This window comes from Mustela nigripes, chromosome 9, assembly GCF_022355385.1.
Source record: "Mustela nigripes isolate SB6536 chromosome 9, MUSNIG.SB6536, whole genome shotgun sequence".
NCBI classification, from domain to species: domain Eukaryota; kingdom Metazoa; phylum Chordata; class Mammalia; order Carnivora; family Mustelidae; genus Mustela; species Mustela nigripes.
The window spans coordinates 10411797-10425655 of NC_081565.1; the positions used below are offsets into that span (position 1 = coordinate 10411797).

The following is a 13859-nucleotide window of genomic DNA, read 5'->3' on the forward strand; positions in this document are numbered from 1 at the left end:
TCTCCTCTCCATCCCCTGTCCACTACCTCCGTCCCCACCCCCCATCCCTCCTCTGCTGAACATCTAGCCTTTCTTCTAGAACACAACGATGACCATGTCTACTCCCCACTGTGAGTCCTAGGAAGCTCCCTGCTGACCTTGAGGCAAGGTCTCGAATCCTGGGGCTGGACGGTGAGGCCCTGGGTGGCTTGACTACCTCGCCTCCCTCTCAACTCCTGCCTCTACTTCATCCAGAGCTTTGTGGACTCTGGACTGTTCATGCCCCTGGGCTCTTGCACAAGCTGTTCTGCCACTAGACCACTGCTCTTCTTGCAGGTCTCAGGTCAGGTGTCACCTCCTCCAGGAAGCCTTCCTGGGCTCCCATAAGGCCCTGAACTTGGCTCACTCACACCAGCTGGTGACTGTCCATCTATGGGTCTGCCCTTCTGTTAGAAGGCGAGCCCCCTGCGGGTAGCACCCACACCGCGGTCTCAGCACGGGGGCTGGCACACAGCGTGCGCAGGGTGCATGCGTGTTCGGCAGGAGAACGACATGAAGGAGAATGGCAGTGGCGGGGGAGGAACTGAGACATGATAGAGCACGTCTGTTCCCACCAGGGATCCGTGCGGAGATTAACATCCCTGCAAACACATTAATATGTCAACGAAAATATAAAAGCAGGTGATAACAGCTCAAGTAATGCCGCTTCCCAATGACGCCCCAATTCCTAGGAGCCAAATTTCAGAAGAGCAAGCGCGGAGCAATTGCTCAGAATCCCCTGCGCCTGGTGGGAAAGACGGAGAATCCACGTCTGGCCCCGTTTGCAAGTGTTGCTGGGAGCGAGGTGGGGGCGCCGGCGTCGCTGGCTGTGCTCGGGAGCAGCGGGGAGGCTGATGGGGGGCCCGCAGCGCCGGCATGCAGGCTGGCCAAGCCAGCAGGGAGCAGGCTCTTGAGCTTGGGGGCCCACACCGAGGCTGTGCAGCCTCAGGCAGGGAGCTAAACCTTTCTGAGCTTGGCTATCTAGGGCAGTGTGCACTCGGTGAGTGAAATGTGTGCTCGGCATGGCTGTGGCTCCGATTGGGTGCTCCGTCGATGGGACTGGGATGGTTCCCAAGTCCAGACTCACAGTGGGCCTGGTCCTGGGCCCCAGGAGGAGAGGCGCTGGGGTCAGAGCACTGCGGGGGCTGCCGTGGGAGGCAGAGCAATAATAGCCAGACCCGGCAAGTCACTCAGCCTCTCCGAGACCCCTGGCCTTGGCCATGACAGGGGAATGAGGGTGTCCCTCAAGCGCTGGAGGGGCCCCAGGGTAATCACTCAGCTGCTGGTGTCTGGAGAGGGTCACAGGCTGGGAAACAGAGCTGGGCCCCACAGACATGGCTCTGTCCCCCACGTGACTGGGCATCCTTGGGTGAGTCTCATAGCATTTCTGGGCTCAGTTTTTGCTTTGGGAGGTTGGATGCACAACACACTTCCCCAGATTCTGTGAGCTGGGCTTCTGTCCTAACACAGGGTTCTGGCCCCGTTCCTTCTATGAGGCAGAAGTGACAGGCTGTGGGACACCAGAGACCTGCTTTCTGTCCTTGGGGCTGGAGCTCAAGGGGGCACTCGCCAGGCTGGGTGGCTGCCTGACCCTGACCCTGGGCTCCGTGGGCCCTTGCACACCCCGCCCGCAGCTGGCCGGCCTGCCAGGCACGCTTACCTTGATCATCTGCGAGAGGTCCCCCGCGTCGGCCAGCTCTAGCACAATGTTCAGCTCATTGTCCTCAATAAACGAGTCCAAGTACTTGATGATGTTGGGATGGTTCAGTTGCTGTCCAAAGAGAGAAAGATGGGGAGGCAGAACCAGTGAGGGCCAGTTCAGCCCCCCGCCTGCCCCTTGTTAGCCAGCCCTGGCTTTGCTGCAGAGAACAGTGTCGCCTGGGAGTCAGGGAGATCTGGGCCACCCTGGGAAAGCCCTTCTGCATCTCTTGAGTCTCAGTGTCCTCATCTGTATGATGGGCACAATGTGCTGAGGGGCAGTGGTAAGGACTGGATGGGCTGAGACCCCTGCAATGTTTAACTTGGAGACTCCTGTGCTGAGACGCCATGGACACTCCTGGACAGGGTCCTGCATCTCTTCCTCCTCGCCCCCCACGACCTTCAAGGTTAGGGCCCCGACCCTCTTCCCCCTGCTCTAGCGCTGGGCTCAGCAGGCGTGCAGCTGGCGCTCCCCAGGGCGTCCATCTCCCTTCCTCCTTCTCACCCTCCACTTGACACACCCTTGTGAAATCTGGAAAAACCGCAACCATTTCTGGCCTGAAAGCTGCCCTGAGTGCTTAGCTCTGCGCCGAAGCCCGGCCTCTGGCCCAACCACCATGGTGCGCGCGTGTTTGCCAGATGGGACAGCACCCCACTGGCTGGAAGCCAGTCCCCGCCTGGCCGAGAGGGGACAGACCCTGGCAACTGCTTATAATGTAAGCTGACGGTTTCCACCAAAACGATTCCAGGGTCTGGGAAAACAGAGGGGACTCGAACATTCTGCCAGAGCCGGGTCGGCCAAGTCCACGGGGGCACTCATCAGCTGACAAGCAGAGGCCACCTTAGCACACATTTTCTAGAGGCCTGGAAGTTGCAGTGAGGGGGACGTGTGTTTATGCTGTGCGGACCTATGCCCGCCTTTGGATTCTAAAATGAGGGGGACGTTGGGAGAGATTATGTGGCTATGCCGTCCCCTACCTATTCTTCCCCCCCACTTATTCAAGCCCGCTCCGGATGGTGGGCACACCTCAGTCAGATGGCCTCTGTCGCAGGCCATGTGTCTCCTTGAGCTCTACTCTGCCTGCTGGAGTCCTCAGGCGCCTGCTCTGGGTCAGCCCCTGACCCGGGTGTGGATGCACTGGCTCCTCCCGCCCCCGCAGCCAGCTCCTGCCCATCTTGATCAGCTGTCCTGCTGGGCTGCCCTGCAAACATTCTAATTCTAGTTCCAGCTTCTACATTTGGGTCTATGATGCATTTCAAATTCATTTTTATGTACGATGTGAGGTAGGGGTCCAGGCTCACTTCTGTCCCTCTGGATGTTCAGTTTTCCCAGCACCGGGGATTCCAAGACTTTCTTTTGTCCGCTGAGTTGTTTTGGTGCCTTTGTCAAAAAATCATCTTACCCAGATGTTGTCTTGAGGTCTCCCCGGAGCTAACACTGCCCATCACACCAGCTGCCCTCAGAACACATCGCATTCCAGATATATTTTTCATTTACAACAAAATATCAAAGTGAATGGAATGTGGCACTTCGCAAAGTTGGTCGCTTTGCTGTTGTTGTTGTGGTGAACACTAGTCCCCCCACCCCCACCCTGTCACTGACTCCTCCTGGGCCTCACCTCATGACTTCCCTGGGACACCGCACACCCTTCTCCGGGAGGAATCCCAGAGACCCTCCAAGGTCATCAGCAGGTCGGGCATCACTGTTCTGCAGATGACTTAGAAAAACTGGAGGGGGTTTGGGTGGGAAATAAAGCTTCAGTCAAAGGGGCTGTTCCCTCCAGGTGTGGGCTCCTGGGAAAAAGATGGGGAGGCCTCTCTCCCTGCTCGTACGGCAATGCTGAGGAGGAGAGGTAAGGCAAAGCCTTCCTCATATACCCAGCTGGGCACAAGGGACAGACTGGGGCAAAAAGGGACCCCAGAGGTCAGCTGGGGGAAATCCCTGAGGCCGGAGGGGAGGGGTTGACTCTGGGACCAAGGTGGGCCCAGAGCCTGGTCTGGTCACCACAGACCACTGTCCACCCAGAGCCCCCTTCTCAGTCTGTAGTCCGTTGGTGAGCCTCAGTGTATAAAGATTTGTTTGAGTGAGAGACAGCGCGTGTACGCACACACACAAGCAGGAAGGACAGAGGGAGAGAGACTCTCTAGCAGGCTCCACACTAAGTACAGAGCCTGATGCAGGGGTCAATCTCCCAATCCTGAGATCTCCACCTGAGCTGAAACCAACAGTCAGATGCTTCACTGAGCCCCTCAGGTGTGTCTTAAAGTGGACAGGCTTGGGCCAAAATATAAGTGCTCCAAAGGTGCGGATGGCTTGGGTTCTGGGGTTTGTGGGTGGGGGAGGGGTAGCCACTCTGGCTTCAGGTATCTGGGTTCTAGATCCATCTCCAGTGCAGTTTCTCCTGGCAGCATCGGCCACCCTCTCGCTCCCCTGTGTCGCCACGATCCACACCCATCCCTTTTCTCACAACCCGCAGCTCCACAAGATGGAGCTGCCCCTGAGGCCCTGGGCCAGGCCTGGCGGTGGTGGCAGCTGCCGAAGGCTGGATGCTGGCCGGGGGGTGGTGGTGGTGGTGGAGAGGGAGGGCAGGAAGGCAGAGGTGACAATAACGGGCGCAGCTTTCCTTTTCGAATCTCTGTCCCACCTGAGGCCCCTCTGGGACGTGCTACAGTGGGCTGTCTAGAATGTGTCTCCCCTCCTGGCTGCATCCCTGTGTCCAACACTCGGGGCTGCCACAACCCTCTGTGTGACGCATGATCTGTGCTCGTCTTCCAACAGGGCCTACCGCCCTGCCCCACGTCTGCCAGCCTCTGCACTGGGAGGTTTTGGGGTTTGGTCCTGGCATGAATGAAGCAAACAGTGTCGCCTCACAGCCCCTCTGAGAACTGTGTTTCCCTTTGTTTTGCAGGAAACACCTCGTACCCGGGGAACGTCCTGTTGACTTCCCGTGGGCAGGCTGGGAAGCCGGGAAAGCGCTGGCGTCGAGCAGCAGATGTTGTAACTGAGAGGACCTGGGCTGCCTGTGACCAAGCTCCTGCCACACGCCAGACGCGACACCGAGCTCTTCCAGCCCAGCTTCTCACAAACCCCGACAGCGGAGGACAGGATGGGTATCATTGCCCCCTTTCTATGGATGAGGAAGTGGAGGCCCTGAGCATCAATAGCAGCCACACAGCTAGCGATGGAGGGGCGTGCCGACCTCTCGAGCCATGGTCAGTGGCGTGTGACCACACGGCAGCCCAAGAAGAGACAGAGCCTCCCAGGTCACACCAAGCCTGGCTCCCTTCACTGGAGACCGGGGACTATGTGCGCACACGCAGATCCTTCCTTGCTGTGAATGGCACACGTGCGTTCTTGGCCACAAGAAGGGAGAGAGTATGGGTGACCGGGACAGCCAGTCCCCAGCGCTGGGGAATCAGAGTCCTGAGATCACACCCGGGGCCCAAAGTTGACTGTCACGTAAAATTTAAACCACGTTATTTGAAGGGACTTTTTGGACCTGGGATAGCCGGAGTTGACGACGCCTCCTGATAAGCCTCACCGTGACCCCTCGTGGCCGGGGTCCCCTCCCAGGGAGGGCTCGTGAGTCCCAGGGGGCCCCATAACTGCTGTTCGCAGCCTCTTCAGGGGCTCTGCTGTTGTTCCCACATTTGAGTCCCACCTCTTGGATGTGGCATCCAAGGCCACCACAGCCTGGTCCCACCAGTTGCTCATGGCCAGGACCCTGGCAGCAGGCTCCTGTCGGCTTCCAGATTCTGGGACGGGACCCTGAGCTCTGCAGGGCTTCTCCTGCACTCCCTGGGCCCAAGGGTAGCCAGCCTCACCCCCATAGTCACACGGCTGGGCTGCTGGGCTGCTCCCCACTGCTTGGGAGTCGCTGAGGGAAGGGATGGGGCCTGAGAGCCCAGGGCAGACCCACTAGTGCAAATGGGTTGTCTAGACCCCGCGGGAGGGTGTCCGTGTCTGTGGCCCAGCCCTCCGCCGCGCAGAAAGGGCCAACGCCAAGTGCGCGCCTGCTGGGTGCTCCACTGCGCTGGGCCCTCTGCAGACACTATTTAATCTTCTATAACTGCCCGTATTCCGCACGGCAGATACTCTCACCGCTGAGCAGACGGGCAAATGGACACTCCCGGAGGCTCCGTCACTTGCTTTAGGGTCACAGGGCTTATAAATGAAGACATCAGAATTTGAACTCGGGCTCCTGGGCCTCTGAAACCCATCCCATTCCTCCTCCACCATCACCTCTGAGACCCCAGGTAGATGCCTAAGCCTTGGGAACAGGGAGGGATCTCCAGGAGGGAGCAGCCCTAGGCAGGGGCTAAGTCTAGTCCAGAAAGTTCTGCTGTCTCTGACGCTGGGGAGACCAGTGAGGAAGCCAGCGGGGGAGGGAAGGAAAGATCACCATCCCCCACCCCAAGGTGCCCTGGCACGTGTGTCCTTCCTGTAAGCCACTCCCACGTGGACACCCTGCCTCCTCTTTGGGGAGGTCTGGGAAGAGCCCAGCAAGGTGACAACCCAGGTCCCTCAGGCACCAGGAACCCTGGGCCACATATCTGGTTTTGCGGCCTCTCCACCATTCCAGGCCAGCCTCACTGAGTCCCCGGGGGAGTTTCTGCTGGGTGGCAGTGACTCGGTGCCCCGAGGGGGAAGGCCTTCGGTACCGTGCGCTGCCGTCCATAAGCACAACCAACATGGGCGAGGACAGTGAGTCGGGGGCACCACGAGGGCTGGGCAGAGAGGTGAGGTGGGGCCTCCACTCACCCAGCCATGACAAAGCCACCTGGGCTGAAAAGGCTGTTGTCTCGGAACCTAAGAGGCCCTGGGCTGTGGTGGCCATGAGGTGGCCCAGTCCGGGGACCAGGCCACCACAAGGAAGTGAGGGTCTCCTGCTCACCCCAGGGTGCTTACCTTCAGGAGGCCAATCTCCTTGACACAGTCCTGCCTGGCTTTGGCGTCCATCATCTCGAATATCTTGAGCCAGAGGAAAAAGAGAAAGACTGGTTAACACCCAGCTCCCAGAGCCCCCACTGGGCGCCACGAGGACTGGAACTCCCAAAACCCATCTTGGCACAAAAAAGCAGGACAAAGAGCCAGACGAGCCCCTCCTAGGAAGACCAACAGGTCTTTTCCCAGCAGAGGGGCCCGTCTCGCCTCCAGTGGCCTGGAGCCCCATGTGGTTGGCAGTCTGCAGACCAGCAAGGAAACCACCCCGTGGGTCTGCCGCCAGGCTCCCCACCCGGGGCAGCGGGGCAGCGGGGCAGCGTCTGAGTCACCTGAGTCGTCTGAGTCACCTTCTCTCTCCCGGGCCTCCCGGGCCCAGGCTGTTAATCCTATTCTTAAAGGACAAATGAGCAAAGTGAGGTGTCAGGGAAGCTCTGCGGGAAGGTTTAAATAAAGCTCCTTCTGGGGCCAAACCCAGTGGCCCTCAGTGAGATGCCTCCTGGCTTCACGTGCTCAAGCCCCGTTCCTACGGAAGCCAGAAAAGGCTCTCAAGCCCAGAGGCGAGCAGCAAGTGTGGGGTTTAGGGTGAGCAGGTGCGGGTCGGAGTCTGAGCTCCCCATCAGCTCGCTCTGTGGGCCCGGTGAGATCGATACTCAGGCCTCTGCAGCTTTCCTGACCTGAAAAATGGGGTGACCTGGCAGGCCGTTCTCAAGTCATGGCCCATTATACAGTGGCGCTCAATGTATGCTCATTTCCCTTTTCCTTTATGGCTTGCAAGGAGCTTTCAGCAGCAGTAGCCCAGCTAATGCTTCCCATGGCCCACAGAGTAGGGTCCTGATTGCAGGGGAAGGGAGCGAGAAGGAAGGGGCAGCAACTGGCCCAGGGCCAAAAAGTTTAGACACAGAAGCTGGCTCCTGTGACCGGGCTTTGACCCCACGAGGGAGATGGCTCACCTGCACCTTCTTCAGAGCCACCGTCTTCCTGTCCAGCAGGCAGGTGGCCTTGTACACCTCACTGAACTGTCCTCGGCCTATCTTCTTCTCGATCTGGAAGTCGGCCAGCGAGCAGCGAAAAGACAGGGTGTTTGGGTGCCTCTGGAGGAGAGACAGAGGCCATCAGCGGCCACCAGGCTGCAGTGAGGGGCCGGGACCTTGGCAGCGGGAGCCCCCCTACAGAACCCGGCGACCCCCCTAGCTCCTCCAAGGTGAAGGAAGGACTGTGACTGCCAGTGTCGCTGCCAGAGACTTTATCGCCCCCCCCAGGGGCTGTCCACGCCATGACACCCCCACTCTGCAGACAAGACCCTGAGGCTGCGGGTGTCCACCGGCCCTCATTACCTGATCGTTCATTAGACTGTGTGTTCCCATCTCCTGCTCCCAGAAAGGTGAGCCCCTGGGGCCAGGGCCTTGCCCACCTTGTTCACTCCTGAATCCCTGGTGCCCGGGTCGGAGCCAGCAAGCAGAACAGGGGCAATTAAGGGGTGAAGGAAGTGATCTGTCAAGGTCACACAGCGAGGGGGAGGCCCTGCTGGGTCTCCCTGGCCCCATGGCCTTCCACGTGTAGTCCCCGACCCTGCGCCTGCAAGTCACTGTCAGATGTGGCAACTTCCCCCTCCTGGGCTGCCTGCTCCCGTCTCGCCTTGAGAAAACCGGCTTCCGTCGGCAGCTTTACCGTTCTGAGCCCTTGTATGGAGAAACAACCCCCTTTACGGCGACAGGAAGAATCCGGACGCTTCGTGCCAACTTGCCAGGGGCCCGGGCTGAGACCGACCATGGAGCAGTCGGACCTGCCCTGGGATCGAGATGCTGGGCGAGGGACCCCCTCCCCATTCCCACACCACACGTGGGACACGCTCTGGGAAGAAGGAGAGAAAGGGGGACACACTCAGGCCCTGGAACCCTGGCGGTGGGGAGGGAGGGGCCGCGGCTCGGTTCTGTCCCCCCTTCCCGCTACAGCCCCCACTCCCCACTCTGGGGCGGAGGTCACTGCCGCTGGGGACCCTCTGGGCTGGGAGCAGTGCGAGGACAGGGTCTCGCATGTAGAAGGGCTACAGAAACATCTGCGGAGTTCATTTGGGGGTGTGGGGGTGGGATGAGAAACACCGAGAGCCCCACCGAGGCAGGAAGGACCAGGTTTGCATTTTCTGATCTGAAAAGGCCTTTTCCAGACTGGGGCTGGAAACACCCAAGGGGGTGGAAGACCGGGTATTTTATTGGGCTGCGTTCTAGAACTCTCCTTAACCCGAATCCCAACCTCTTAGACAAAGAAGCCCTGGCAGGAGCCTGGGGAGCCCTGTGTGACTGGCATCCTGCTCAGGACGTCTGTTCTTAATCAACTTCCATTTTTCCTTCTTTGTCTTTACTACACCAATGTTCAGGGTTTTTTTTTTAAAGATTTAATTATTTGACAGAGATCACAAGTAGGCAGAGAGGCAGGCAGAGAGAGAGGAGGAAGCGGGCTCCCTGCTGAGCAGAGAGCCTGATGCGGAACTCGATCTCAGGACCCTGAGATCATGACCTGAGCCAAAAGCAGAGGCTTTAACCCACTGAGCCACCCAGGTGCCCCAAGATAGCGCACTTTTTAAACACCCAGAATCATGAGAACACGTTACTCTAAGATCGGCTTTTCCCTCTCTCAGTAACTGATGGATATTGTCCAATGACGGGGATTTAAATAACTGTACAATACTCTATATGCTCTCCGGTAAGCTTGTTTCCAGTCTGTGGTCACTATAAATAATGGTGCAATAAACATCCTTATGTATATTTCCTTATGCGTATTTCCTGGGTCCCTGGCTGGTGATCTTGGGCAGTGACCCAAGCCATCCCACTCTGCCCCAGTTTCCTGTCTGCAAGGCAGAAGTGTGGAAGCATGTCTGTCTCACAGGGTCGCTGTAAGGACCACGTGAGATCGCTGAGCGCCCCCCCACCCCGACCACACACACATACACACACAGTAGGTGCTCAGTGGTCCTTATGACCAACCAGCCGGGGCTGGAGCAGGAGAGAAGGCCCCTGAGCAGTTACTCCTCACTCCCACTCTTGGCCTTTCTGAACCTGCTCAGACCCAGCTCTGTGCCAAGGAACATCCCCCCACTGCCCCCTGCTAGAAGTGAATGATGGAAGTCTGAGCCTCGAAGCCCACTGTCTCCTTCCCTTAGCAAGGTAAGTGTTGGGCCAACTTTGACTCTGAAGTCTTGAGGCCTAATTACCTCCCCTGGTGAAGGATTTGAAGCCGCTCTCTACTGGGGGCTGAGCAGTGGGGGAGGGGGGCTGGTGGAGGAGAAAGACCACATTCTTATCCAGCACTCGCTAGCATCTGTCAGCTAAGTTCCTAAATAAGAGCAATTAACCCACCTGTACACTAAGCGCCCATTTAAGAAGAGTGAGCATTTATTGAGCACTTACTGTGTGCCATGCACTGTGCAGAACACTGCCCATGACCCCGTAAGTAGGCATCACTATTATCCCCATACTTCAGGAAACTGAGGCTTGTGGGGAGGCAGGGACCGGCTCCAGACCTCACAATGAGTCATGGGCGGGATCTGACCCTGGACTGGGGACTCTGCAGTCTCTCCCACTGAGCTCTACCAGGTGACCTCCCAACTCTGATTCGTCCTCTGCATTTCCTTCACGATCCCATGACTAGCCAGGACTAGGCTTCCTGACTCCGTTGGCTTCTCTCTTCCAGGAACCTCAGCCTCTGCCCTCCCAAACACGGGCCTCTCCAAAAATGCACCCCTGTCTTCGTCCCCTCCGTGTCCCCTGAGCACAGGTGTCTGACCTGCCCAGAGCAAGAGCTCAGGGCCTGTTTGTCCAATGACACAAAGGAATGTGCCCCAAGCAGCCCAGTGTGCCGTGGGCCTTTGGGATGCAGCTACTGGCCCTTCCAAGTGCGGCCGAAGTCCCACCACCTCCGAAGGAGGCAACTTCCTCACACCCGGAGGGGTCACACTTGCCTTCGAAGCTGCCAGGACGTCCGTGGGGCATTGGGCACCTACCACGGGGCAGTTCCACACCAGCTGCTCCCACAGGTTTTGTGACTGAAACCGCCTCACGCCCTGGTAAGGCAAGGCTCCTTCATCCCATGTCATAGAGAAGGGAACAGAGGCGCCATCACACGGCTGGTCCGTGGGGAGCTGAGACCTGGACTCCCCGATAGACCCCACTGCTGCTGCCCCAGGAGACTCCCCAAGAGGACAGGGGACATCCCAGCCGGCATCCCGGCATCCCCAGACTCCAGTCGACATCTGCATATGCAATGACCCAGATTTGCATTTCCTGTCACAACCCATTCGACCTAATTAGAGGAATGAGCCGCAACGCTGGGGCAGGGGGCGGGTTCCTCCCATGCAGGCAGCACCCCGTGGCAGGGGGACAGTGTGGGCAGGCTCGGGGACACCAGCATGGTCACAGGGGTGAGGATCACAGGTGGGGTCCCGTCGCCCCACCCCCCTGCCGCCCTCTGTTCAGGCAGGCGCAGTGCCTGAGCAGTAGGGCCCAGACTATGACGTAACTCAGGGGCTGTGAGGGCAAGAGGAGAAGGTGAAGGGAGTTCTTGGTCCATAAGACCAGGCCTCTCCCCACTGCCACCTCCAAGGGCTTCCTCCACTCCTCCCTCAGCCCTCAGTGAGCTCTGCTCTGGCTCCTGTAGCCGAGTGAGTCCATGCGCGACATCAGGGGAACATCAGTGATCTCGGCCCCGGGGTTTCTCTGAGGATTCCGGGACCTGAGGTGGTGCCAACGGTCTGGGAAGCTCTGAGCTGGGGGCCCCGACCGGCTCGCACTACGCTGGCTCGAGGGTGGTAATCCCAATCGCCTTTCTGAAAACTGCTCTTCTCGCTGTGTGCACGGGCCCCCGTTCCGTCTGCAGCCCCGTGCTGGCTCCTGGGGAAGTGAGCACCAGCCCGGGGTGGGGGCACAGCCTGGCAGACGGGTGACTGCCACTCTGGCTCCCTCAGAGGAGACACTGACACTGGGGAGCAGAGGGAGGCCTGGGTTCAAACCCCAGATCTGCCAAGCGCTGGCTCGGGGCTGCGCACAAGCACTCTGAGCCTCAGTTTCCTCCCATGTACAATTCAGGTGATAACGGTGCCCCATTCCGAGGGCTGCGGGGAGTGGGTAAGCAGGTTACTGAGTGAAGGCACCGGGGAGACGCTATGTGGCTGTTACTGTCATTAGGGGTATCACCGTTGCTCTGTCTGCAGAGCGAGGACTGGGGCTACTACACCTGCCTCCCAGGGGGCTGAGGACGAGCCGAGGCAGGGAGCTCTCAGGGGCTGTACCGCCATCCCCATCCCTTTGAGGGTCTGTGCTGGGGCTACAGCCAGCTCTGGGCTCTTCAACTATGAAAACTAAAATGAATTTGGAGATCTAAGAACAAGATGGGTGACAGCCATGACGTCAGACGCCATGCTGGGGTTTCAGAGTAGCCCATCTCACTCAGTCTTCATGGCCCCATTTCACAGATGAAAAGCTGAGGCTCAGAGAGGTTGCTGATCCACTGTCACCTGACTGCAGAAAAGCAGGGAGGTGCCTGTGTCCCTATAGCTTCTGACATCACTGTCCCCTGCACGGGTCACACCCAGGACTGTTTGCCGAGGGACTGTGCTACACAACGGGCTCGCCTCACCTCCCTGTCTAGGGCTAGGCTGTGGGACACTCGCAGGGAAAATGCTGGCAGAAGTCATTTCTGACTCCTCACCTGCCTTCTCCAGTGTGGGAGCCCCTCAGGTCTCCCCCAGAGGAGGGGCAGGTGGGTGGAGAGGCTGGGAAGGAGGTGGGAGGGATGCTGACCGCAATGGGCAGAAGGAGGGGGTCTGCACTGCCCTGGGCAGGGAAATGCCATCTCAGAGAGAGGAGGAGCCTCGGGGAGCAACTCCCTGGACCACAGGAGGCTTGGCAGAACCAGGAGCCCAGGAGAGGGCCAAGGTCCCCAGGTCACCTCTATCCCCAGTCCCACCGCCCCCCACCCCAGGGTGCACCAAGGCTGGAAATGGGTGTGGGGGGAGCAGTGAACCACTCTGGAAAGCTCAGAGAAACCCAGGCTCTCTTCTCCAAGTCAGATCAAATTAGGCCACAAACACCTCCCACCCCATGCTAATTTGAGTTTAAAATATTTGAACCACAATAAGCCTCAGCCATCGACAAATCCCTTTTAAAAAAAAAAAAAAAAAACAGGAGCATAAAATCACATGTTAAAAGAATAAAAATGCATTCGCCCAATTAATTTCCTGAAATCTCATTAAAAAATTTAGCCTGACTAAGTCAGACTTCTGACCTGAATTTTAATCATCTTTACACTGAATGGGTCTTTTTTTTCTCTGATATTTGCAATGCATCATTAATTTTAAGGCAACTGTTTCTGTGATTTTAAAAAGCATACTTCATCAGAATGACATTTCCTGTAAACGAATTTCACCTTTAAAGACATCTGACACCGTGTATAGGGAGTTCTAATGGATTCGGTATATGTGTATACGGTGATGGGTTTTAAGTCCGTGTAACACAAAAGAAGGGCAGGGTTTACACAGAGTCCATATTGTCAGGCTCTTTCCGAGGCCGACCCCACTCAGCTCTCCACAATCTGGTTAATTTCAAACCCAAAGCTCATCTTCCGGCTTGCAGACCTGGGGGCGAGAAGGGGTGCCGTGGGTCCACGGGAGGAGGAGGCCCCTGGCTCTGCTCCTCAGGACCAAAACGCACCCGGTATTTATCTCGGTTGCCTGCCCTGCCCTAGCGGGTTCTGAATAAGGCCTGGTTCCTGGCCAGTGGGCGGATGGGACAAGGAAGAGCCAGGTTTCATGTTATTGGGACAACCACCGCCATGACCGTCCTAGCCTGGAGATCTCACTCAGCTCCCAGGGCCATCAGCACATGGGAATAGCATGCAAGGTGCCCAAAACATGGGAGTCACCTGATAACAAAGCCTAGCATCACCTCAGCGCAGCGGGTCCCTCAGGACAGTTCCCGCTGGCTGAGCTCAGAGAAAGCTGAGCTTACACATACCTAAGAGAAGCTGGGTCTGGCCCCAGTGACTAGCATCAGCCAGAAACCTGGGTCCATCCTTGACTCAGCTCTCCCTCATCCCTTCAGCTACCAAGAGCACTTGGTTTCATCCTGCAAGTCTCTGGAATCTTCTCTCCGAATATCCAGCCATTTAAGGCCACGGAATCATCTCACCAGGCAGAAGGCAGCGGCCT

At 58.0% G+C, this 13859-nt stretch overlaps 1 protein-coding gene across 2 annotated transcripts in view; it reads right to left on the minus strand.

Annotated features, from left to right (window-relative positions):
* Window positions 1–13859, minus strand: part of NEK6 (NIMA related kinase 6) — an 81302-nt gene that overhangs the window by 25945 nt on the left and 41498 nt on the right. For both annotated transcript variants that reach the window (XM_059410840.1, XM_059410839.1), the window contains exons 3-5: window positions 7612–7752; window positions 6626–6688; window positions 1679–1789 (exon numbers count right to left, since the gene is read on the minus strand). In XM_059410840.1, the coding sequence (XP_059266823.1) occupies window positions 1679–1789; window positions 6626–6688; window positions 7612–7752 (315 nt within the window). The remainder of the gene's footprint in view (window positions 1–1678; window positions 1790–6625; window positions 6689–7611; window positions 7753–13859) is intronic.